This window comes from Oryctolagus cuniculus, chromosome 2 (assembly GCF_964237555.1).
Source record: "Oryctolagus cuniculus chromosome 2, mOryCun1.1, whole genome shotgun sequence".
NCBI classification, from domain to species: domain Eukaryota; kingdom Metazoa; phylum Chordata; class Mammalia; order Lagomorpha; family Leporidae; genus Oryctolagus; species Oryctolagus cuniculus.
The window spans coordinates 179,025,841-179,051,278 of record NC_091433.1 but is presented as its reverse complement, the minus strand read 5'-3'; the positions used below and the strand labels follow the sequence as shown (position 1 = coordinate 179,051,278).

The following is a 25,438-nucleotide window of genomic DNA, read 5'->3' as shown; positions in this document are numbered from 1 at the left end:
CAGCCCAGGCCTGTTAGCCAGGCATTCTTGTCCAGGAGGGAGACCCCCTTCCGGACACCCCCAGGGAAGCACCTATAGAAAGCTCTAGAAACCAGGATGGAAGCTGCCACTGCACTGAGCTGCGTGGCTGAAAAGCGCCTCTCCACGGGCAGCACGGGGCTCCCCTGGAACAGGTTCATGTGTGCTGTGGCAGGAGAGGCCAGAGACCGAGACTAACTGGGACGAATTGGGACTCACACGGGTGCTGCCAGATCTGTGTCCTAAACACCTGCCCGGCCTTTCCACGGAGGCTGCACGTCACAGGACACCCGACCCAGCTGGGGAGCAACCTGCCGGCTCTGGAGTTCTCTGAAGAGGATGTCCCATCTGGCACCGCAAACACCAGGCAGAGCCCAGGGCAGGGTCCCCACTCAAGTCTAAGGCTTGGTCGCCTCTGTAGCAGCACAAGCACAGTGGGCGGAGACCCCCTGCAATCTTTCCACCTGTCCTCGTGGGCCAACGATGGGGAAACCAGCCAACTGCCTTCGAGCCGGGGGGCGGGGCCTGCCATATCCCAGGGCAGGATTGGGCGGCTGTGGTTGTTGACACGTCAAGTGCATCAACAACACAACTGCTTTGCTTTGTGAAGCTGAACGCCTGGGAAGACTTCCCTCCTGAGCCTTCCCCCGTGTGTTCAGTGCAGAACCAACACCACACTGAGGTGCCTTTGTCATGCCGTTGATGTCTTCCACTGCTGGAGAGTCTGCACGCAGACGGACCACGGACCCTCCCGAGTCTCACGCCCCAGGAGCCGCTGTTCCTGTAGGGGATCTCTTGTTTGTTGTGGGGAGCAACCCGGACTAGACTAAGTTACTGGAATTAAGACTTATTCTATGCATCTGCTCTCCCACAATATGGCGCTGGGAGAGAAGAAAATAGCTTCTACACAGCTGCCTCCAGTTCAGCCAATAAACTGTAGGACTTGCTCCTGATTGGAGGAGAGCAGCGTACTCGGCGTGTGGGCAGCCGAGTTAGGATTGGCGGAGGAGGACTATAAAGGAGGAGAGAGACGGCATGCACCAGGAACATCTAAGGGGAACATCTAAGAGGAACATCTAAGGGGGACACCTGTGCAGCCCCCGAGAGAGCCGGCCGGCGGTGTGCCGCTCCCCTGCGGAAGTGGGGAAAGTGGCCAGGGGGAACCGCCCTTCCACGGAGGTGGAAGGGACAGTAGCCAACCCGGGAAGAACCAGCAGCAAACCCGGGGAGGGCCGAGCAGACAAAAGAACAGCGCAGGGTTTAGTGTCGTTCCCCCATGAAGACGGGGAGCGACATTTGTCACCCTACCCCTTTGTCAAGAACAGAACTCTAGCCCCGCCGGAGTATGGGCACACAGGGTCACTTCCTTCTCCTCTGAGGTCCCGCTGGAACACAGCAAGGGGTGGCCCCACCCGGCACCATCCTCTCCTCCAGAAATCATTAGTTCCTCCTTGCCTGGCTCCAGCCAAGTGGCGTACTCCATTGCGCCAGGAGCACAAACCTGCACAGCCTGCCTCCTCCAGAGACCTATGGGGGTGGGGGCAGACCACCCACTGCACCCTGGACCCCTGCCACCTACAAGGTGGGCAGAAGTCTCCCTCGTGGGCCTCAGAGTGGTGCCGGGGTGGGATTTGGGGAGGGGAGAATGCTGAACTTGTGCCAGGGAACTTTCCACACTGCAGTCCTGGGGATCCCTGGACATGACACAGACAGCTATGATGGCAGCCAGAGGGGGCCAGCCCTGGGGGCCCGAGCCAGGTGGAGGAGGCGGCCGCATTTCCAGGGGCTGAGCGCCACAGCCGGTTCAGTGCTGCCACGTGTGCTGGGCCGTGTGCGGTGTGCTAGTGCTCCTGTGTGCAGTCCCAGCTTCCTTGGTGCTGGGAGCACCAACCCCACGCCCGTGGGCACCCTGGGCATCAGGATGCTGAAAAGGAAGGAGCCGGGAAGTAGCGAATCTGACACCCAGGAGGGAGCAGGGCCTCTTGTGGGCCGTCTGGAGGCGCTGGCCCGCTGTGTAATAGGATTACCCAGCTCTTCTCTGTGCCAGCCCCAGGCTCGGAGCCCTGTGACAGTTGGACGGACGTCTCGTCCTTCCCACTCCTGCTCCCCGTCCTTAGCTGCAGCCACAACTCGCCTCTGGGGCTCCGACGTTACCAGGGACTCGGCTTCTCCGTCTGCAGTAGCATCTCTGGGAAGGGGCCGCGTGTTCTGTTCACCTGCTCTGCAGTGCCACTCACCCGTCACGTGACTCAAGCATCCAGGTGTACATCTATGCAGGCAATTCAGGGGCATCAGCCCCACTTAGACCTGGCCTTAGAAACTCACCCAGAGCGGCATGTTTGCTCTTGCAAGCTGTCCGTCTGCCCATCTGTCTGGCCCCTCTTCGCAGCTTCCCAGCAGGGATCAAAGCCAGGGGCCTTAAGACTGGATTCTGAGGACAGGGAGGAGCTGTTGGCAGGCGCCAGGGAGATTGTGTGTGGCTCAGCATTTGTCCACTCACCACCCACCACCCCCAGCCGGAGGCCGGCACTGCAGACAGGGCACAGCGGGGACAGCTGCTCTCCACGTGGCTGTGGCCTCAGCTGGGAACAGGTTGGGTGACTCACCTGCAGGGGCCTGGGACCCTCCAGAGACCACTCTGGGGGCTCCTTCCCTGGTTCCTGGGGCCCGTGGACTCAGTGCCAGCAGTTCAGCCTGCCAGTTCCCTGCGACATAAAACATAGCCCAGTACAACGAAAGGCAGCTTACCGGACATGGGGTCAACAGAGCTTCGGCAGCTCTGTTGCTGGCTCCAGGCCTGGCTCTACCAATTGCTGTGTGACCTTGGGCAAGTTACTCAAACTCTCTGTGCCTCAGTTCCCTTGTCCATAGGATGCCGATGCCTCTGCTGTGAGAACCAAATGAGTAGCTGTTTGAAATGCACCTAGAAGGGTGCGTGGCTGTGGTGACTGAGAAATAAAACACAAGACCCATTAGCTACTTGGGGCCTGGAACGCGTCATAGAGGGCACCCCGGATACCCTGCTCCAGAAAAGGGCCAGGGCAGGAAAGCAGCTGCTCATGGTGTCCAGGAGGACCCCGGCCTGTGCAGCCCTGGGGCACCGGGTAGTTCCTGTCCCGGCGCCGTCTGCCAGGAGGACCCCGGCCTGTGCAGCCCTGGGGCACCGGGTAGTTCCTGTCCTGGCGCCGTCTGCCAGGACGACCCCGGCCTGTGCAGCCCTGGGGACACTGGGTAGTTCCTGTCCCGGCGCTGTCTGCACTCTCAGCTTTGAGATGATGGTAAAGATAGGCACCCCGGCTGTGCTAGGGTGGGGTGCCAGGGCTGGCTGCCACGGCCAGGGTCTTGCCTTGGATTGCAGGGAGGAGACGTACCCCTCCTTCACTTGTGTGCGTGTGGTTTCTTTTTTTAAGTTCATAACGTATTCCTGTCCATGGATGTGGCAGAGCTGGGGGTGGGAGGTGAGGAGGAGCTGATGATGTCTTTAATTAAATATTACTGCTCCCTCCTCCTTAAGGTCATGACAGTCAATAAGGGGGAGGAGAGAGATCTCTTCAGAAGGCCTTTCAAATGAAAAAAAAAAAGAGCTCCTGAATGCAAACACATTCTTATCTAGCCAGCTTCCTTCCTGTGTGCACACCGCTGTACAGCACACAAAGCAGCTTGGGACAGAGTCTCGGCCCTAAGAATCTTACGGTATTAAAACTCGAGTAATCGCACACGAGAGAGAAATGCAGCCAAGCCTGAGCCTGGCCCCTGCAAACCGGCGCCCCCACCCCCATGACCCGGGGGCCACGGGGTATCTCCGGAGAGCCGCTGCGTGCCGCTTTTGACAGCTGAATTTTATTAACTGTTTTTTCATTACTCCTGACGGACTTGGCAATGAACTCTTATCAGTGTATTGTGGCGAGTACAAGTCAATTAATTTCTTTTAAATAACTTCAACCGAAATCCTATTTGATTTATATTCCAAAAATGATTTCCATTCCGTTCCTGCCTGAGATTATAGTCCTGGTGGAGTTAATCACACGGGCTGCACAGTCACCCACACCCCAGGGAGAAAACAGGATCAAGGAGAGGGGAAATGAGAAGAAGGCGGAGCTGAGGGCATCCTAAAGACCCTCTATTCAGAGCGAGGCCACGTGCTCCGTGACAGGAGAGCGAGCCCGTTTAAACCTTGCCTTCAGAAAAGCTGATTTCTAGTCGTTGTGGCAGGGGACGAATTGAGGAGTGACCGGAAATAGCCGGAAGATGGAGGAGTCTTTTTCAAGAAGCGTGACAGGTGGCTGCCGCGGCTGTTATAGTCTGGGGCCGAGCTGCCCCCTGGTTTGGTACCCAGAGTTTCTAGGCCTGGGGTCCCCGGAGCCCCTACCTCCCTTAGCATGGCCCTGGCTGTGTGCACCTGAGCTTTATGTGTCCTGCTTGGGGGGGAGGGGCAGTGTGAGCAGAGCCCCAGCCAGCTTGATTGTGGGTCCGACCACCTCCCAAACATAGGCAGGTACAAGCAGAGGCGCGACCTTCCCCAGGGTCTGCCTGTGCTGGGGGTCTTGGGGTCTGACTGTCACCAGGCAAGTCTAACGGGCGGTAATGTCCAGCTCATCTGGGAGGCCGAGAGGGCAGAAGCACCCTTGTGGAGGAGGAGGCGGCGTGAGCTGGGTGGCATCTGGCCAGAGAGAGGAGCTTAGTGAGTGGCTGATGACAGAGACAAGAGGCTGGCGCTTCGGAGAGAAGTGGGGTGGCTGAGTCCCAAGACCCAGGCAGGTGTGGGGCTGGTGAGAGATGCCTTCTCACGTTGTCTTCTGCCCCGACGCCAGGCGGCTGAGCCCAGCCTGGCAGGCTGCTGGGGGCGGGCCAGCAGGTCCCGGCTCTGGGGCGGGCATGCTCCAGGTAGGAATTCAGAGTGGTTGAAGGGTTGGCAAAGCTGAGTGTGGACAACAAAAATGTAGATTCACAAAATACCTGCTGTGGATCTGTGTTCATGTTTCAAGGCTGCCAGGACCAGGCCGAGAAGCACTGGTGTGTTTGCTCGCAGGCCTGGAGCTGGGCGCCCCTGGGCCAGGCAGCCGTAGGGCTGGTTCCTTCCTGGCCTCAGAAGCTTCCAGGGTGTCTGGCAGAGCTCAATCCACATCTCGAGGAGTGCGAGCCAAGCTTTGATGCTGAAATCACTAAGCGAGCTCCCCCGGTGATCCAGGTGCCTACCCAGGTTCTGCTGTGTGCCGGAGCCCAAGGGGCTCCCTTAGAGGCAGCTGCCAGGTCGGGGGGCACAGACCAAACAACTGCGGAAACTTGGAGAAGGCGATGATGGCTAGAGGGGCGGTGCTCTCCCCTCTTCCTCCGCGGCCCAGGGCTGGCGACACAGTGGGGCCAGGGACCCTGCCGCGTGGATGTGGGGAGTGGGTGAAACCTTACCCAAGTGTTGAGTGAGCCTCTGAGCAGGGCGTCACTTTTGTCATTATCAAAAACCAGATTCTGTGCCTTCCGGAACTCCCGCTTGCCGCCTGGGCATGTGATGCGGGCGTCTGACACACACACACATAGGCAGGAAGGCGGAAGGCTGGGGCGTGCGTGCCAGGCTGGCAGGCAGCTGCAGCCACTTCGTCTCTTTGGAGGGAGGGCAGTGGCTAGAAGGGTGGTGGGGAGACCCAGGGTGAGAGCAGCGACCGTGGGGGGCTCAGAGCACGGCTGGCGCCCCGGGACTCTCACAGCTGAGGGTGGGTGTGCTCTCACGTGGTGCTCCTCCTACCTGCCTCTTAGCATTGATCTGACAGGGGACTGCATGGAGAGATGTCAGGGCTCTCGGTGGGAAAGAACACGCATGAAAGTGGCAGGGACCTCAGTGCGTCCTGGGGGCTTTGGGCTCTGCTCGTCTTCCCAGCTGGGTGATCTAGGCAAATGGCCTAACTTCTCCGTGCCCTGGTTTCCTGGCCTTTAAGATAGCGTCACCAAGAGTAACTGTCACATGGGGTTGTGGGGAGGATTATGAAAGGGATTTAGAGCAGTGCCTGGGACACATGTATGCAATGAGTGACAGCCATCAGACATCACTACGGGCCTCCACCTCCCCACCCCCAGAGGAGTGATGTTCTGAGAATTTCCTTCACGCGAGCCCCTGTGGCTGCTCTCAGGACTGGGAAGTCGCCAACAAACCCAGCGTCCCTACCATGATCTGTAGAATGCAAGATTTTTCTGCTCTCTGCTCCCTGCTGACCACAGAGCTTGGCCTCCCGGGCTGACGCGAAACTCCAGCCAGCACGGGGAAGGGCGGGTGGGGGTGAGGGCTGCCTGTCACTTCTCTTCCTGGCCTGCTCCGATGACAACGCGCCATGCTCTCTGCTCTGCCTCGTAGGAGGGAGTGTCCCCGAGGCACACTGTCCGCTCAGCTGCAGTTTTCCTTCAAACTAAGCCCCGGGTGGCACATGGGCCCCGGGCCATGGGCCGAGGCCAAGGTGGCTGGATGCAGCCCACTGGCAGCTGTCCTTGGTGGTGATGGTCACATGTGATGGTGACCAGCAGGGGAGGGGGCCATGACATCTTCTCACTGTCCTGCCGTCTTGGAGTAGCTTGGTCCTTAGGCCTGCACTTTTCAAATCACAGTGAAAATGTTGAATTCAGGGAGCAGGGCAAAGGCCAGAGAGGTAGGACATGCTGACTCCTGCTGGGGGTCAGTGCCGGAACCATCTTGCCCCTGAACAATCTTCCAGAAACCTTCCAGAGACGAGCAAGGGAAGCAGAGCCCCTGGCTCAGCGAGATGTCCTCTTCAGGAGCCTAGAGACACCCACGTGGAATCCAAGGATTCCTCTGAGCCCAGTTGGAAAACACCTGCTCCCTTGTGGGACTCCTTACCCTCTAAGCCTCTGGCTTTGTTCCATGCAGGGTGGACAGGGTCCAGGAGCCCAGGGGCCCCGCCTGCCGGAACAGGCAGCTTTTGTCTTGGACAGCCATCTGCAGACCTCTCTGCTCAAGTGCATGGACGTGACTTCTCTCCCAGCATCTGATGATCAGTGCTAAGCGAGGCCTGAGCGGTAGCTTGAACAGCTTGCTGTGTTAATCCAGGCTGTCGCTTGGCTCACTCTGGCTTCTAGTCTCCTCTTCCTCCCACGTCACCCAGGGGACTGGAGCTAGTGGGCGGGATCAGAAGTGTCGAGCACCAGGCATTGAGGAGGATCCGGTGCAGGGCTTTAGCAAGGGAACCTACACGCCCCAAAGGGCTGACAGCCTGCATCCAGCCCGAGTTTTCTGTTATTATTATTTTAACACCGCATTAGCCCTATTTTTAAAATCTGCTGGGCCTGAGCAATTTTGTCTGACGTCAGCTGGCTACCAGCAACTCTGCTTGAGAACAAGAATAACCAAATCTTCTGAGGAGTAATGCTGAGCCTGCTTCAAATGCAATAAATCACAAAAACCATTGTTTACGATAAGTGGTATCTGATTGCTGTTAGAACCCGTGTTTATTGCTTTTGTGCATTATGGTCTCTTGTAATTTGGACAGCCAGAAATTGTATTCCTTTATGCAGTGCGTAGGAAGGGTTTGCAAGGAGGGAAGCATCTGTAATTATGCTGCCAAGGAGTGGGGCCCGGAGCCTCTGAGGAGCAGGAGATATACTTGCCTGTTTGCCATTGTAGGAGCTGCTCCTCGGCCTTCCCGTTTTGCCAGCTCTTGGAAGCCCGCTGGCTCCAACAGAGACCCGAGAAGGGGAGCACCAGCAGGAGGAGGGCCCGGAGCCCCAAAGTGTCCCAGGGAGCAGAGAGTGGGCGGGCTGGGAGGGCAGCCCCCAGCAGCTCCACGGGAAGCTGGGCCAGTGGTTGCCCTGGCAGTTGCCTTAGACGGCCCCACAAGTTCCTTCCCCCGTTCGGGCCCGGCCTGGGCTCTGTCAGCGCCGGCTGGCAGCAGGCGTCCAGAACAGCCGATGGCAGAATTTCTGGAGGTCTGTCTGCAGGGTTTGAGAGACTCCTTGGTGGCGTGGCCTGGGTTTTGCTCACAGGGTGCGCAGCCGTCATCAGTTAGTGAGCTGATGCCGCTTCAGTTCTTTGAGGCGTTTTGGAAGGAGAGGCGGTGTCTGGATCGTTCTTGTGGATGCTAGGAAGAGGGTCTGCTTGCTTTCTCGTTGACACAGACCTCGCTATGCCTCTCCTTCTGCTTTTGCTTCCGCCGGTTCCCCGGGCCCTTTCCTGTCTGCTTCACAGGTGCAAAACCTCCCAACCTTCAAGTTCCTGCACCTCCATCAGCTTCCATGAACTTCCCCCTCCAGCCTTCTTAGCCGCAGCAGAACTGCACCAGCATCACCCTGGTCCCTAAAGTCTAAAGACGAGGGTCTCTTTCCCTGTCCCTCAGTGCGAGCCCAACACACAGAGGCACTGGGGGCCATCAGCTGCCAACTCTTACGAAGCTCATCCGGATGTTTCCCCAAACCATGCCTCTTCCTCATTCCTGCCGAAGTGGCCTGGGCGAGGCCCTCGCCATTCTTGGCAGGCCCACCTCTGAACCACTCACCAGCACGCCGGCGCTCTGGGACCTGGTGTTCAGGGCCACGTCTGCTCCCCCCCCCTCCTCTCATGGCCCCCATTTGCCTCCTGCTTCCTCCCTCCATTCCCATCCCCTGAGATGTCTCCTCTGCCCCTTCTTCTCCTCGTTGCCATTTCCGGAGACAGCTCGGGCACCATTCCTCTCCTGAACGCATCTTCCATCTGTGCCTGGGGCCCATGGGAGACTCCCACCTCTGCGCCCACAACACCTGTGTTTTTCTCTGTGGTGACACACTCACAGTGTCTTCTCCCAGTGTCCAGCACAATGGCTGGCCCATAGGATGCCTTCTGTAAATGAGGACCAGATGCAAGTGGTGCGAACACTCCAGAACACAGCAAGTGCAGAGTTCACGGAGGCACCTGCTGTGTATTGGCTGAGGGCTGTTCAACGACAGCTCCTCTGTGAACCCCACTCCTCTGCAGGTGGCAGCCTGTGTGTCAGACAGCCCACCAGGCAGGCGCTGCTCTTTCCTGCCTCCACGAGGGCTGAGCACTCAGTCCGGACAACACTAGATCTGAGGAGCTCCAGCCCCCAACATGTGCTTGAGTATAAAGCACATGTTTCTCAGGGGTGGTTCTGTGAGGGAGGGAGGGAGGGGGTGAATGAGGGAGGCTGGGAGAGAATGAACTTGTGAATGAGTGAGTGACAGCATGAATGGGTGAAAGTGTGAGTGAGTGCATGAAGGAGAGAAGGAATGAGAGTGAGTGCAGGAGGAGCTTGGACTGACCTGTGGATTGATGTTTGTCACTCGCAATGGATGGTGCTGGTCTAGCATGCTGAATTATGGCGGTAAATGAGTAGGTCATGATTCTGATGTCGGGGGTTCTGGTCGGGTCGCACAGGCCTGGCTCCAGCTAGACACAGAGCTGGACAGCAAGGTCCCTCCCATCTCAGGAGGGTTCTCCGAGGTGAAGAGCCCACCTGCCCTGCCCTGCCCAGCCTGGCTGGCTGGCTATGCAGTGTAGAAGTGGGGAGAGAATCCGAGGCTCCACCTGCAGAACACACCTGCTTCTGGGGCCGTGGGCACCTGCTGGGCAGGGCCTGGGAAGGGCTGACCAGGAGCATCTGGTCACACGGCCCCCTGCACACAGCCCAGCAATTGCACTTGTCAAGGCCAAGTGTCATGATTTCAGATTTGTTTATTTAATGCACAGAGATGCTAAATGGGTAAGCTCACTGCCAGCACCAAGGTTCAACATGGACGCGTTCCCTTCTCTTCCCCTTCCATCCACATAGTAGCCCCTCAGAGGACAGCCCACGTGGCTCAGCTTTTGCACCATGGCTCAGCTAGATTATGGCTGTCTGGGCCTCGGACCTCTCCGCGTACCCCCTGACCACGGACGCCTGTGTCCCCCTAGGGATGCACAGCCTGAGCTAACAGCTGCTCACAGCAAGGGCCTTGGATGTGACCGATCGGCAGGTCCATGCTGCCTGGTCTGGATGTGGGGGAGGCCAAGGAGGCCTGAGTGAACAGACCCCGGCTGGCACGGCGCCCCCTCCCCCCCAGTCTGGGCTAGGGTAGGACAGGGATGGAAGGGCATCTCCCAGACCCTGGGCACAAAAGCAGGTCTCGCATACGGGGGGGTCCACACAGGTACATCGGAGCAGGGCTTGGGGAAGGGGAGGCGGGATGGGCGCAGGTGGGCTGGTGAGTGACGTTCCTGGGAGCGGGAGCTCTGTGAGAGCCTGTCTGTCACAGGAAGTGCAGGGCTAGCCCCTTTGTCTGCTGCCTCACAGCTCAAGGCCACGACGTCCAGAGACAGAATTTGTGCAGACAACCACCGGGGAGGCACGGCGGTGCCCGTCCTCAGTACCCACTTCTAGCCCAGACGCCTGCCATCTGCTGACTCCTTCTTCCTTTAAACTTGGAAGTATAAGCAATTTGACAGAAAATGTTCAGAAAGAACCTAATGAATATAACATTGGAAAGTACCAGCCTCTCCCAAACCTTTCCCATCTCTGCAGCAGGCAGGCGCAGCAGGGACGCAGGGCTGCCTCATGCTTGCTTTCTCCTAATGACATTTCATGTCCGCGTCTCCCAGTGTCACCAGAGCCCACGGCACGTGCCACAGTCACCCAGGGCCCCGGTGATGGGGACAGAGTTTGCTCATCAGCTCCTTGGAGAAAACTGGCCCACCCCAGCCTTGCGTCCCCAGCACCCAGACCAGGCACCACCCAGGGCTCCGCAGGCCACTTCCCAGGCCCTCGCTCATGAGCCGTTGCTCTTGACATAGAAGAGTGAGGTAGGTATTTTTGTTTGACTCTGTCAGCTTCTATGGGGACAGGTCATTTTTACCCCTGGGGCTTAGTTTTCTTGTCTGTAAAATGGGGATGATGAGAATGTCTATGTCGCAGAGTCCTTGTGCGAGTAAACGAGATGGTGGTTGATAGTAAACACTCAGTAAAGAATGGCATGGAAGCCATCATGACAGTAGAGATGATGATAATGATGATGATGGTTCAGTGAGCTGGAGGCTTATACTAATAGCTGTTAGAAGCCTCTCCCTGGCTAGTGAAGGCCCTGACTCGGCCATATCTCCCCTCCTCAGCCCCTCCGAGGGGGTCCAGAGTGGAGAAGACGTGGGAAGCAAGAGGGACTCCCTTCCCCAGATTACCTTAGTCCTGTACGCATCGCAGGACATCCCCAGGAGATCCGTTTTTATCTTTGGTTGATAGCTAATAATAATCATACCTGTGTATGGGGCCCCACGTTCTGCTCCACTGTGTACAACAGTAGTGATTTTTTTTTTAACAGGCAGAGTTAGACAGTGAGAGAGAGAGAGACAGAGAGAAAGGTCTTCCTTCCGTTGGTTCACCCCCGCAATTGGCCGCTACGGCTGGCGCACTGCACCAATCGGAAGCCAGGAGCCGTCAGAAGCAGCCAAAGCGTTCAGTCTCCTTTCAGCTCTTGGAGAAATCTTTCCCTGGGCCCTGGACTGGGGAGTCAACCTAGCTGGGAGGGCGCAGAGTAATCATAACCCCCTCTGGAGTTACCCAGCCAGGAGTTGCATGGGGAGTAGGGCAGGGCTGGAGACCTCCCAGGCTCCTTGCCATTGTCAGTGACCACCCCAGGAGAGGGCAAAAGTTAAATGCATGCCCGCAGGCAGAGCACCAAACTGGTGGGGTAGGGTGGGAGTGTGCATTGTGTTAATTTTGTCAGGTTCAGCCCCTGCAGTTTTGTGGGACCCTGGGCAAGTGTCAGCTTTCCAGGACCTGATTTGCTTAATCTTCAATGGGCGAGCAGGAGGGAGAGGAGCCTAAAGGGGCCTTTCTGTCTGGCCTTCCGTGACTCATCAACTACGTAAGACAAAAATGGAGCCTCGGGAGCTGGGGAGGGGTGAGAGAGAGAACCAGGTACCCTGTGCTTGCTCGTGTGGGACCCCAAGGAGTGGACTCCCTGAGATTCCCCATTCCTTCCTGAGGCCAAGCTGAGGCCACCACCCTGCCCCCCATCCCTGGGCCCTGAGACCATGGCACAGCCGCGTACAGCGGGACAAATTCCACGAGTCTCTGAGCAGACTCTCTTCCCAGCGCCTCGGGGCCAGCGCGCTGCTGTGTGGCCGCAATGCAGCTTCCCCCAGCTTTAAGGTCACTTTGCCATGCATTTCCTCTTAGTACAACACACGTCCCCATCACAGATCTCTCTTTCAGCAAAAGGACCCACAGTCACAGTCATGACAGCCCCGAGGAAAGTTCAGTCGGTCTTCATCTCTCTTTCCGACTATTGTCGCTGGAAATGTTACATTATCATAAACCAGAATTCAGAGACCTTCAACCATTGTCATTTTGTCTCTGTACACAAATTTTTGCCTACATTTTACCAAGACCCTCCCCCTCCCTCTGTTCTTTCTCTCTGTGTTACGCAGAGATGTCCTGGACAGGGAGTGAAGCTCTCTGCCCCTGCGCTGCCCCGAGCTTGCTGTGCCGGCTGGTGCTGCGCACCTGCTTCTCTCTCTCATCCATTCCACTGCTCTGCTCCATGCTCTTGCCTGCAGCAGCGCCGTCCGACCTGCTGGAGCTCTGTGTGCTACAGTCCTGTGCCAGGGAAGAGCCCGGTGGGCTGTGGGCCAGGTGCTGGGGCTCCCTGCGAACACCAGGCTTCTCCATTGTGCCGCCCTTCAGCTTGCTTGTTCTAAGGTTTGCTTTGATTACAAGTTTGGGTTATGTTAGGGATAAAAGAAAAATTGCTGTGTCTCATTTGAAGCGCCTAGGAGAGATTTTACACTTTTGAAATCCGATGGGTGGGTGGAATGCGTTTTCACAAAGCTTGGATCATCCTTGCAAGGTGGGCTTCCAGGTTGTCTCCCCACACCATGGGCTGGTGGTAGCTCTGGCTGGACCCAAGGAGATGAGAAACCCAAGGCCCAGCCCCCGGGGAGGGGACGTCATCTCACCCAGACCCCTAGCTTTTATTCCTGACTCCCTGTCAACTCGTTCTACAGGGTATAACGCTATCCGCCTGCTCAGGGCCAGGCTGCAGAGGCGCCAAATGGAAGAGCCCCCTTCTCCTGTCTGGTGCATGGAGTTTACACAGCAAGCCCCATCCCACAGAGGTGCAGGGCCTGTGGCTGAGGGCACTGGCCTGGACTCAGCCGCCTTCCTAGTCCCCAAGGAGCCACCCACGGGAGCAGGTGTTGGAGCTGTGTCTAGAGAGCCAGGTGTCAGCACCTGCCTGCCAGGGCCAGTGATAGGACACGAGGTGGGGACAGGTCTCGAATCTGGCAGGCCAGAGGCGTGCTGAACTGTCTGGCATCCCCACGCATGCTGGCTCCGTGGCCGGCGCCAATTTGCATTTTGTTCAGCAAACTCAGAACTCCAGCGACTCGCCATCTGCCTGCCGCTGGCTGGTGGCCACACAGGGAGCCCGGGTGGACGGACGGGGGCTGAGGACCCAAGCTCCCTGGGGAGAGCTGGAGAGGGCTCAGGTACTCTCCAGAGCAAGTTTTCCAGCCCCTCTTCTGATCCTTCCTCCGTTCTGAAGCAAAGGACGTAAACGCCAGGTTACGCGGGGTTCTTGCCAGCACTGAGAAGGGAAACCAGTGAATGCGCGAGTCCCATTAAGAAAATCCTAAAACGTGGGCCTTATCACCACCACAGCATAATGCAGTGACGATGCCCACCCGAACCTCCCGGGCCACCCAGCATCCCTTCCCGCCAAGGCTGGCAAGAACGAACCGCTGCTCCTGCTCCAAACGGCTGTCACATCCGAGTCGGCTGCTTTCCCTGGCCTGGAGTTCCCGCAGTGAATGTCCAGTCTGAATGGACGCAGCTCTCTCCCTCCTCCCTCGTCCAGCTGCCTCTGCAGTATTCAGTGCAACAAAGCATCGCGTGGACGCCTACTGTGTGCAGGGTTTGGGTCGGAGGCGCTGTAAACTACCCAAGTGCTCCCAGGCCAGTCCATCTCTTTGCAGAGCCAATGGGCTGGGGAGGGAGCGGAGATTTATAGGCCAAGGCTGCCGGCCGACCTTGTCCGCGGCAAAGACTCATTTCAGCACGCTTCTCTTCCAAGCGATTATTTGCTGTTTGTGCCGCTTGGACTTGGCACGCGTCTGCGATTCCTTTCACCGAAGAGGAGACAGGAACCTTGAAGTGAGTACTTATCTCATAAAGAGAAGGTGGCGACAGCAGCTTGTGCCTCTTTGGGGCGCTTGCCTAGACACCTTCGGGCTGCTCGGTAATGATAATGAACTTTTTAGGAGCCCGCTTCACTCTGCCAAGGCCCTCCCTTCCCCCCGCCTCCTCCTGACACCTCTGTGAGACAGGTGGAGATGCTGGCATCCCCTCTGCTTAGAAAAGAAAGTCGGTGGCAGAGCAGGGAGATGGCACATGTGTGTGCCCAGTGCTGTGCTAGGGAGTGGCAGAGCCGGCCTGAGCCCAGCTGCCTGCTTCCTCATCTGCCACTCTTAGCGGCAGAGCAGGAAACACACAGGGACAGGGCTAGGAGCTGCTGTGCCCCCCCCCCCGCCCCGTTCCGGACTGGTGCCAAGGCCGAGGGGAGAAGCAGGCAGCGGCAGCTGAGAGTCACGGTGATGGATGTTCGCAGCCCATGGGTGGGTGACCCGCGCGTGCACTGGTGCCAGGGTGGCTGCGCACAATGCTGGCAGGCCAGGGGCCCCGTGTCACATTTCAGCCACAGGACCTCAACCCAAGCCCAGGGAGGAAGAGCTTGCGTGCCCATGTTTGTGGCCCTCAACTCAGAGAGGGGCTGGGGCGGGTGCGGGTGCAGGCTACCTCTCTGGTTGTGTCTGTGCTGTGTCTTTGCTGGCCTTGCCAGCTCTCAGGACAAGCAGTGCCATGTGTCCCTTCCAAGGCTCTGCTGAGAAAACCGGGTTTAAGAGGCAGAGTTTCCGAAGGACTTTGCAGAGAGAGGAGTGCAATTGGTTCGAAAATGTCGCAAGAAAACAAGAATCTCCCAGTTTCCTTGCTTCCCAGCAAAGAACTGGAAGGCATTTTCCAAGCGGGAAGGGAGGAGGCCATTTAGATCGGCGAGGTCTCTTCTTTGAAAGCAATTTTACTCCCTGGGTTTTTTTGTTTTTTGTTTTTTTTTTTAAATCCAAACTGTTTCAGACTTTGGTTCTCAGCTGGATGACTTAGGGAACTCCAGAATTTGCTGGCATTCTGGTTGTCAGAATGTATACGGTGGCTTTTAATGAGTGTGATTCATTTTTGAAAGATTTCCCTGAGCCAGCCGAGCACCCCCAAGTGCAGCCTCAGCGCTGGTGCTTGGGAGAGGGACCATGCACTTGACTTCGAGGTGCTGGGAGCTAAGTATTCCCGCCTAGACACAGAGGAGGGAGGCAAGCAGCAGAGGAGATGTGGGCTCAGGCCAGACCTATGCCCGGAATAGGAGAAGTTGCCCTCTGTTCTCTGCTCTGTCACCCACGGCTTGTCCTCAAGCCTGTGGGGCCAGGAGTGCAGCAGAGACCTCTGGGCGTGGGCCAGGAGAATGCCTTTCGCCCTTGCTTTCTGCCACACCACGTGGCATCAGACCATGGCATTTCAGTTTGATGCCGTCAGAGCCTTGGTCTGAGGGGAATGTCTGTGTGCCTGGGTCCCTGGGCCAAGAAGAAACAGTGCCCGGAGCCTCCTGGCATCTGCTCCTGCCCCGTCTCCCTTCCTCTCCTACAGGACCAGCAGCCAAGGCACAGTTCCTTCCGGCCCCAGCTAAGGGGGCAGGCGGTGCAGGGCAGGCCTGGACCCCAGTCTGTGGCTTGCATGTCCAGCTGAGGCTCAGCTTTGGCTCTGAGAAGCACGAGAGACAGCACCAGGCAGCACTTCCTGGCCCAACCCATGCCCTTATGCAGGGTGGCGGGCTGCAGAGCAGGGTCCCCCAACTATTTTTAGAAAGCTATCAGGTGCTGCCTTCTCCCACCTGTCTGGGTTCCTGTGTCTCAGTCCTGGGCCTGCCTGTCCTGCCCAGGAGTCTGACTGTGGCCTGGAGCTGGTGCAAAGCTCCCTGTCAATGGAGCCCAGCCGTTCTCCTTGGCCTTGCCTGGCCATGGCAAGTGATGTCTCTGAGATCCTGGGGCCTGCGCCTGCTTAGTCTTTGGGAGCACAGATGTTGGGCACTAATCCTTGCCCTCCTCTGCTTCCTTCAGATGCCAGGAGGTATAAGCAAGTCGGGCAAAATCTAAAATCGGGAGTGCTGAATTACTGAGCAGAAGTACCCAGGGCCTGGGCTCCCCCAGGGAGCCTGCAGCTGGACAGAATCCATTACCCACAGATATGAACAGGGCATGCAGAGGCAGCTCCATGGAGGGGGTGGTACGGGAGCTGGCCTTGAAGGACAGGCAGGGGACAGGTGGTCAGGGACAGCGGGAGGGATGGTATCGTGGGCAGAAGGGTTCCCAAAGCTGCACGCTTAGCCTGGAAGTGGGGCAGCTGGAGGTTGACCAGGAACCTGGAGGAGATTGAAGCAGAGGCCTCTGCAGGACCAGGGAGAAGAGCCTGGGGGGCACAAGGTGGTGCCTGCTGGGCGAAAGCCTCGAATGCCAAGGTCAAGGGCTGTGAGACAGGGTGGGTGACCAGGTGGCTGCTTTGCTCCCTGCCCATGAGATGTCCTGGGATCACAGTGCAGTGGCAGCTTGGGGCACCATCTCTGTGACTTGCTGCCCACACCCCAAGTCTCCCGTGTGTGGTGGGCTGGGGCGGCCTGGTCGTCCGCTGAGAGTCCATTCTTGCCTCTCTCCCAGCTCTGTGGACAGTGGTATTAAGGCTACCCTTGAAATGGCCACGGCGGGAGCTCATGTACAGCGGAGCTGGCGAGCACGTGGAACTGGGGTCCCCGGGGTCTCTGCTTGTTTGCTTGTGTGCAGTCCACCCCCAGAGCCTGATGTTAACCATTCACCAGCACAGCTCTGGGCAGTGCGGAGTCCCGGAGGGGGGATATGGTCAGAGGAGCCAGAACCACACTGAGCAGGCTCAGCATGGTCTGCTGTGGACCTGTGGCGGAGGCCGAGTGCAGACGGGGGCCTCAGCCGTTTGCTGGCCCATCCTGAAACCAAACCCTGCAGCCGGGTTGGGAAGGTCTCCCACAGTCCTCATGCAGAGGAAACACATGCAGCCTGCCCTTGGCTTTGGCAGCTGACCGGCCTCACCTCCTGGTGGGGTAGCCCTTAGTGCTTCAAGTGCCATGTGCCGAGGGCAGGCACCTGTGGCCTCACCCGGTACAGAAGCCCCCGGGCAGCCTACCAGGCACCTGTGTGGTTCCATCCAGGAAATGCAGGCCTATGTGTAGCCTCCCACAGAGCAGCCTGCCTGTGCAGAGACAGGCTGATCAGGGCCTCGGCGTGCAAGCTAGAGTCCTTTACTGCTGAGTCTCCTTGGCCCTGACTGTGTGTAGAGAGCAGCAGGATTCGTGGAAGGTTGTGAGTCACCAAGCACTTACTCAGCAAAGACTCCTCACAAGCCCTAAGCAGTGCTCCCCTCATAGAGATGAGAAAACTGAGGGCCTCGGTGCTCAGCTTACATCCCAAGGCTCCAGGGGAGCGACTGGCAGAGCCTGGCCTTGAACCGGCTCCCCGGGGGGCCCTGAGTCCTGAGCTGGCCACTGGCACTGAGGGCTGCAAGGCTGTTGGTCCCCAAGCGACATCGAGGTCCTGTGGCCACTTCCAGATCCTACACCATCGCACCACGGCTCATTTCTTACAAATGGGCGGGGCCATGGGGATGCCGGACTGTCGTATGTGTCACTCTTGGGGGAAGGGAGGGACCTGGCTTCTTAGAGCTGTTGTATTTTATTTTTCTGTCAAGAGGAAATTAATTTTAGTCTTTCTTTTTGGTTTAAAATGTTGTTCTTTGCTTTTTTTTCCGCCCTACAATTTAAAAGGAAACATTTGTCTGTTGAGAAAAGAAATGATAATTATAGGCTAAAAATTGTTTCTATTCTGATTTGAAAAAGTGACACACACACACACAAAAATTCCATCCCACAGATGGGGTCCTGCTGACAGAGGGTGTTTAGCAATGAGGGCCCAGGCCACTGTGGGGGCTCAGAGTGGCGTGCGCGGTGGGTTTGGGCCTCTGTGGTGTTGGGGTGGGGGGCTGTGTTTGGAAGGGATTTTGCTCCCAAATGCACGCAGATGCTCAAACCCCGGAGCTCATGGTCTGAAGGGGATGGAAACTTGACTGCGGCGCTGTGGTGATGAGAACTGGGCCTGGCAGGCGGTCCCTGGGCCACTGGGGCGAGCCCTGGGGAGCTGGTTCTCTCCAGCAGGTGGGTCATACAGGTGTGGGCCCAGCCTGTCTCCCCACTTCCTGGCTTGCCTATGCTTCTTCCTCTGCCACCCCCAGCAGACGCCAAGCCCGTGGGGCTGCCTGATCTTGGACTTGAACCTTCAGAGCTATGAGCTGCATCAACCCTCTCCCTTTATGAAGTCAGCTTCTCTCAGGAGTTCTGCTGGAGTCACGAAAAGTGACCGGTACAGGCTCTTGGGGTGGGGCAAGGGACCGTGTGTGCCGTGTCTCCATTTCCAGTGCTAATCGTGAGCTAGTTCCCGTGGGGTCTGCACGTGCTGTGCCCTCACACAGTTCATCAGTGGGAGGAAGAAGGGGTATCCATGGCTGACGTGGCCCATGGCCGTGGGCTGTGTGTATGTCCAGGCCAGGTGCTCCCTTGCCTGGCCCCTGAACCCGCAGAGCCATTAGCCTTTTTTCCCTTCACTGAGACTTTTTCTTTTTGGCCTCACAAAATTACAGTTGCTCCAATTCCTTGGATCAATAAAGCAGGAAACTGATTAGACTGTGAAATTAAACTAATAATGTCACACTATTAACCTTCAATCAATGGGGAATGAGCTCCAAGTGAAGGCAATTTCCTAAATCCATATTACCCTTTGCATACGTGTATTTACTTTGGGGAGAAATCCTGGGAGTACACACCCCAGACCACCTTTCCTGCCAAGGCAGCGTGATTCTCAGGGCTATCTCTGCAGCCGCCCTGGTAGTACCGGGCGTGTGTGTGTGTGTGTGTGTGCGCGCGTGCACACACACACGCGCGCATGGGCATGTGTACATGCATGTGTGTGTGTGCACGTGTGCACATGTTTGGGAAGCAAGGCTATCAGGGAAAGCCAAGTCTGCAAGTTGGCTGGGGTAGCAGACAGGGGAACTTCTGAGAACTTCTGTTGTGGGTGTGACCCCGTGGTCCCCTGCCCACCCTCAGCCGCCCCCTGGCTCTAGGACCCTCTCTTTGGGATTAACACCAGGTACCTGTCCGTTTGGTGCTGCTCTAACAGAATAGCATGTGGGGAGTCCCACACCAAGGAGCCAGCATGTGGTGAGGGCCTTCATGCTGTGCCATCCGTGACAGAGGGCACAAGGGCAGAGTGTGAGAGGGCAGAGCTGGACCCGTCCCTCCGTCAGGAACCCACTCCCACATTAGTGACGTCAGTCCATCCACCAGGGCTCTGCCTGCAGGTCTCTCACTCGCACGGTTACCTGGGGGATGAAGTTTCCAACACGTGAACTCTGGGAGTCACATTGGAACCACAGCACCAGGCCACCCCCTAAGCAGACTTGGGACCCAAGGAGGGACGCTGGCTGGAGAGCTCCTTCTTCCAGCTCCCCCTCCCGTGGATACTTTACCACCATGCACATGGCTTGGCTGGGCCCTTTGGTCAACTCCATGAGAGCAGGCGTGGCCACAGCCTTCCCATTTCCCTTGTCCTTCCCCTTATCCCATCACTACTCCTACCACCACCACCACTACCACCACCAGGCCAGATACAGGCCAGGAGAGGCGGCGATGGGCATCCCTGGGACTGAGGGAGCCAGCGGGACTGCTTCCTGCCACACCTGATCCCCTTCAAGGCCCAGTCTGGGGCATGAAGTGCACCATCCCCAGCTGGGTCAGCCTCCACCTGCAGGCCTGGCTCTAAGACTCAAAGAAACTGGGCTAAGGGTCTGCTGAACCTCTAGCCTGTCACTCAGGTGGCCTCCTGAGAGCCAGGGAGGCTCACTTGTCAGCTCAGAATCCGTGGCTCAGGCAAGACCAACTGCGAGCCCGTGGCTTGTCCCCACCAAGGTGGTGAGTCTGAGTCAAGCTGGGCCTCCAACAGAACCAGCAAGACCTGGTCAGTGGCAGCAGTGTCACCTTCCAGCTCCTTCCATGTGTGCATCACTGCATAAACTCAGGCCCGCACGGCGTGAGAGCAGTTGCTGTCACCCCAGTCTAGGGATGAACAAACTGAGGCCGGCCGAGGAGAGCCTTGGTGGTCACCCAGCTGAAGAAGAGGCCAGACGGGCTCTAGAACCCTGGTGCAGAGCTCATGGGGTCGCCCAGGCCCTGCCCAGGGGACTCTTCTGGAATTAGCAAAGTCCAGGTCCTCTATGGAAGAGGAGGAGCCAGCTCGCCCTTCCCTCCACCCGCCCGCCCTCCCAACTGACCCGTCAGTTCCATCACAGTGGAACGGGGCCAAGGATCAGACCCCTCTCTAAAAGTGGCGATGGTATTTAATAACTAATTACTCTAATGATCCTGCAGAAATGCTGGAGACCTGTTTTAGGAGAGATGTCAATTAGAGCCATCTGCACGGTGAATAAAGGCGCCCTTCCCCAGCTGTACTGTTGAAACATGTTAGCATTTTCCCACCAGCGGCCATATGGTACTTAACGAAAGTGAATTGTGCACACTGCACAGCCCGCGCCTCCTCACCAACACGAGCATTTTGTTTTGGAAAATAGTTCTTCCATCGGGCGGAATATTTTTCAATGCTGCAAGAAGCGAGTTGGAAGCCGGCAAGCCCTGGAATGCAAAAAGACTCCCCTTCTTTGGAGGTGCTATCCCCTCCATCCCAGCCCACCTCGGGAGCTCCGCCCCGGCTCCACCACCCAGCTCTGCCCCGGCTCCCACCACCCAGCTCTGCCCCCGCTCCCACCACCCAGCTCTGCCCCGCCTCCCACCACCCAGCTCTGCCCCGGCTCCCACCACCCCACCGGGACCCTCTCTTCACATCTGGTTCTAAATCTACCCGGGAAAGCAAGGGCCACAGTGTTCCTGCCACCCCTCCTCAGCTTTTCCACGTCTGCAGGAGAGCAGAAGCAGGAATCGGGGCCGTGTGGGGTGAGAGCACTGAGCTCCGTCTGGAAGGCCACAGACTCTGGCTGAGCTGAGAGTGGCACCAGTGGGTAACTGGGCAGTGGCTGCCGACTACAGCTGGACCTCCGCTTGCCAGCTTTGGCTTCAGGACGTGCAAAGCGCAGGTGGACGCAGGAGTGCTCAGTGTGGTGGAGCAGAGGCTGGGAGTGGCTTGGGGCTCAGCAGAGGCCAGGCTGGGAAGCCCCTCTCCTCCTGTCACCAGCAAGGACAAAGCCACTAGTCAGTAGCCATTGCATGCCACTGCCCTGTGAGCCCAGGGTGCTGCCCACCATGGGTTCCATTAACAAGGTGCTTGTTCCCTGCGACATTTCAAAAGCCAGCAAGTGCCAAACTCATGCTGGGGTCAGTGTCGCCCTCTCCCAGCAGGGAGAAGATCTGGGACTGTGCCCTGACAGTTGTCCCACCCACCCCCCCACCCACACAGCCCCCGGCTTGCTACCAGACCATGCTGAGCAAGGGGACCCTTCTCCGGCTCCTGCCATCAGAGCCACCAGGAGAGATCCGGTCCTGGCCGTGGGCTCCGGGACCAGCAGTACTTCACTTCCCGCAGTATCTATTCTGGACCTTTCCCTCGAACGGAAGTCACTTGCAAAAGCTGAACAAAAGGCAGGATTGACTGCGGCTGGTGACAGAAGATCTGAGGCACCCTTCACAAAACCCTGGCCCATCCGTAGATCTCGCTTCACTGCAATTCAGCAGCAGCTGAGCCCACGGTACAGTAACAATCCCAAGTCTAGCGGAACAGGTGCTCAAAGAGATCCTCCCGGACGAGAAAAGCAGACCACGTGCCTTGGCATCCCTGAGTGGCAGGCTATGCCCGCCTCCTGTCCCGTCTCTGCCCTAGGTGCTTTCTCTTGCACACTGGGACCTGGGACCTGCAGAAACCAAGTCTCAGGGACTCCCAGGTGGCCACCTCAGTAAGAGACCTCGGCAAGGAAGCCAGGGCCTCGTGGCAGCCTCTGTGGCCCATGGCCCTGGGAGGTGGCACGAGCATTTCCAGTCAGTCGCCAGGCCTCCTGATGGGTCCCTTCCAGAGTAGCCCCGTGGGTGGACCAAGCACCTGCTCCCCTTGGGGCCATGCCTGGCTGTTACGGGAAAGAGTTAACTTTCCTGTTTGGCGAGGGCCCTGGTGGGGCGAGTGAAGGCTGGCTTGACGCGTGCTGCGTGCTCTGAGCGTGATTGCTGTGCGCAGATGCTGAGTTTGATGAATTGCATTATAAAATTTAAAAACAAATTTAAAACTCTATTAACTCCCTGTAATGGCCTCCTCCTGGAGCACACAACGGCTCCCTGGCAGGGAGGAAACCCCTCGGGTTTGCAGAGTGCCTGGCTTGCTGCAGGATGCGGGCAGTGAGAGCCGGGGCTGCCTCGCGCCCTCTGCACCCATGGGCCCCTGCATGTGGGCCTTGCTGGGTGCACCTGACCAAGGTGGGCGACTCTGTCTCCCTTCAGTGGTAAAATCTCTGTTCCGCTTTCTCCCAAGGCTGAAACACACTTCCTCCATGGGAGTGCCCGGACTCTAAGATTGTCTCAATGTGAGGCTGGAGTCTGGAGAGCTCACTGATGCCAGAAGCCTGTGGGTCATCCCTGTCCCTCTCCCCAGGGGGGCAGGGGGAGAGGACGTGTCCCAGGGTCACCCACCTCACCAGCCGGGTGAGAAGGGTCAGGACAGGGAGGTTGTTTTCCGCAGACCTCTGTAAGTCAGGAAGTTCGGGGGAAGAGATCGGCCTGGCTCCAGACCACCCAGTGCAGAGACAGGAACTTGTGTTGAACAGGGAGGCTGCCTTGCAGCTGTGCGTGCAGGTGGCCAGAGGAGGAGCACAGCTGGTACAGGAGGCGTGGGGGTGGAGAGGCGGGCGCCCTCCCTGCCTACGCAGCTCAGAGTCACGGAGCCAGGGGGCTGAAGCTCTGAGTGACTGGGGAGCTGGAAAGGTTTACTGCCAACAGTGGCTCCTGAGTGCGAGGGAGCTCTGTCCTGCCCCAGCACATAAGGTGGTCTGGAGACAGTAGAGGAGGAGCAGGTATCCCAGGGGCATGTGTGGGCATGTGCACGAGGAAGCTGGCCACTCCTGGAGCTGTGGGTTCAGTGAGGACTGGCAGACCCAGGGATGTCTGTCTGTCTGTCTGTCTGTTCAGGACAGCAGGGAGATGAGGGCTCATGCACGGGGATCCTCCAGGGCTGGCATTCTGGGGAAGAGGCTGGGTTGCTCCGGCCTGGGGCGCCAAGGAGACCCAGAGCTCCTGGCCCCGCAGGACCCGTGGCCTTGGCATTGAAGGGAGTGCAGGTCTCCCCCAGGAGCAAAGCGGCTGATGCAATCCAGGGAGCTCTGGGTCATGGCTGCAGCTCCTGAACAGCCCCTCGGGAGCCTTGCCACAGGCTAGCTGAGAAGCCAGGGAGACCTGAGAGCCCCACCCCCACCAAAGCACCTTGGGGGGGGCGGGGTGGTGGCTGTGGGCGCTGAGTGGGGGAGGGAGTGGAGATGCTAGCCTCCTCTCTCACAGGACTCAGTAAGAGTTAGGGACGCTCACGGTGATGAGAGAGCAGAATTTCCTTGGGTTTGCGCATTCACTATGGATACTCAGAATGCTAATTACCATGCTTACCACCTTTGTGAACCTAGCTTGGGTTATTTTGTATAAAGAATGTTTTTGCCAGCGCCATGGCTCACTAGGCTAATCCTCCACCTGCAGCGCCGGCACCCCAGGTTCTAGTCCCGGTCGGGGCGCCGGATTCTGTCCCGGTTGCTCCTCTTCCAGTCCAGCTCTCTGCTGTGGTCCAGGAAGGCAGTGGAGGATGGCCCAAGTGCTTGGGCTCTGCACCCGCATGGGAGACCAGGAGAAGCACCTGGCTCCTGGCTTTGGATTGACACAGCGCGCCGGCTGCAATGCACCGGCCATAGTGGCCACTTGGGGGGTAAACCAACAGAAAAAGGAAGACCTTTCTCTCTGTCTCTCACTGTCTAACTCTGCCTATCAAAAAAAAAAAAAAAAAAAGAAGAAGAAGAAGAAGAATGTTTTTAGGGGAAAAAAACGTAATTTTACTATTGAACTCTTTGTATTCTAAATATATGAGAGTTAAAAACTAGGAGAACCTGTATGTGTCCACACTGCAGAATCGACACAGCCTTGCTGGGCAAGTGACACTGCTCCGGCCGCTTGAATTCTGGGCCCGGGGAGTCCTGGCTTTCACATGGCCGTGCAGGCAGCCCGAGTCCTCTGCACTCCCGGCTGCGCACACTGGGGGTTTCTGCGTGTGTAGGTTTCTTCCCAACACACTGCAAGCAGTGGAACCGCATGGGTTTCGGGACCACCCACACCTTGGGTTAGATCCCAGTGTGATGCTGGGGAGTCACTTAGCCACAGTGCACCTAACAGGACAGACCTTGTATGGTGCCCATCACCATCATAACTTTATCAGATAAGGTCACGTGTCTGTAACACCCAGCCTGATGCCTGTTCCTTCATGGACATTCAAGGAGCAGCTGTTTGACTAAATGCTTCTGTCAACACACAGTGGCCTCCCAGCTTGGCATTCTCTTCTCTCTCTTGCCTTCTGTTGAAATCTTGTGCATCCTCTAATGGGCTGGTTTCAATGCCCCTGCCTCCAGGAAGCCCTCCCTCATGGCCTTAGGCAGCCTTGTTTCTTCCCAGTGTTAGAAGACGCTAACTTGCATTCCAGCGCAAGTGTCGCTCTTCCCTCTCTTCTGCCCAATGTCGCTTCGGCTGCGCTGAGCTTATGTCCAGGGCCACTCCTTACCTCTTTGCTGCCATGGCAGCACCCAGCCCCTTGCCCAGCGCAGAAAGGGTGCTTGGGACAGGCCTGTAGAGTGAACGAACAGGTTCCGAAGTGTGGACTGCCTGGTGACTGAGAGCTGCCGGCACCCTGAACACCACAGCCCCGAGCCACACCAGGGCTTTTCAGTCCCCTGATCCTGCCGACACTGCTGCAGAACTGGCTGGGTCTGAGAGAGGCCGTTCATGGGCAGTGTGGCACACGGGGACCTCAGGCTGAAGGACGCGCTCTGGATCTTGATGGGGTGGCAATGAGGCAGAGGCAGACCCTTGTCAAAACCTGCCAAGCGTAGGCTCTGAAAAGGGACTTTATGGAAAGTATGCCTCTATGGGATTAGGTAATTAAGAAAGAGTCGCCACCCAGGCGGGCCAGGCACAGGGGGTGGTCCTGGCCCTCTCACCATCTGGCCTCTGATGTGTCCATGGGCACTGGAAAGTGTGGCTAAAACCAGCAGGTCAGAGGGGAGCTCTGGGAGGCAGAGCACAGAGCAGCCACTGTGTTTGT

At 57.7% G+C, this 25,438-nt stretch overlaps 1 protein-coding gene across 4 annotated transcripts in view; it reads left to right on the top strand.

The window, feature by feature from the left end:
- Positions 1-25,438, top strand: part of KLHL29 (kelch like family member 29) — a 283,407-nt gene that overhangs the window by 111,425 nt on the left and 146,544 nt on the right. For 2 of the 4 annotated variants that reach the window (XR_007918320.2, XM_051843175.2), the window contains exon 1: positions 12,420-14,132. The exons of the other annotated variants lie outside the window; for them this stretch is intronic. Coding sequence is in view for 1 of the 2 variants with exons in the window: in XM_051843175.2 (XP_051699135.1) it covers positions 13,803-14,132 (330 nt within the window). In the remaining variant the exon portion in view is untranslated. Of the gene's footprint in view, positions 1-12,419; positions 14,133-25,438 lie in introns of those variants that run through there. 4 annotated transcript variants of the gene reach the window in all.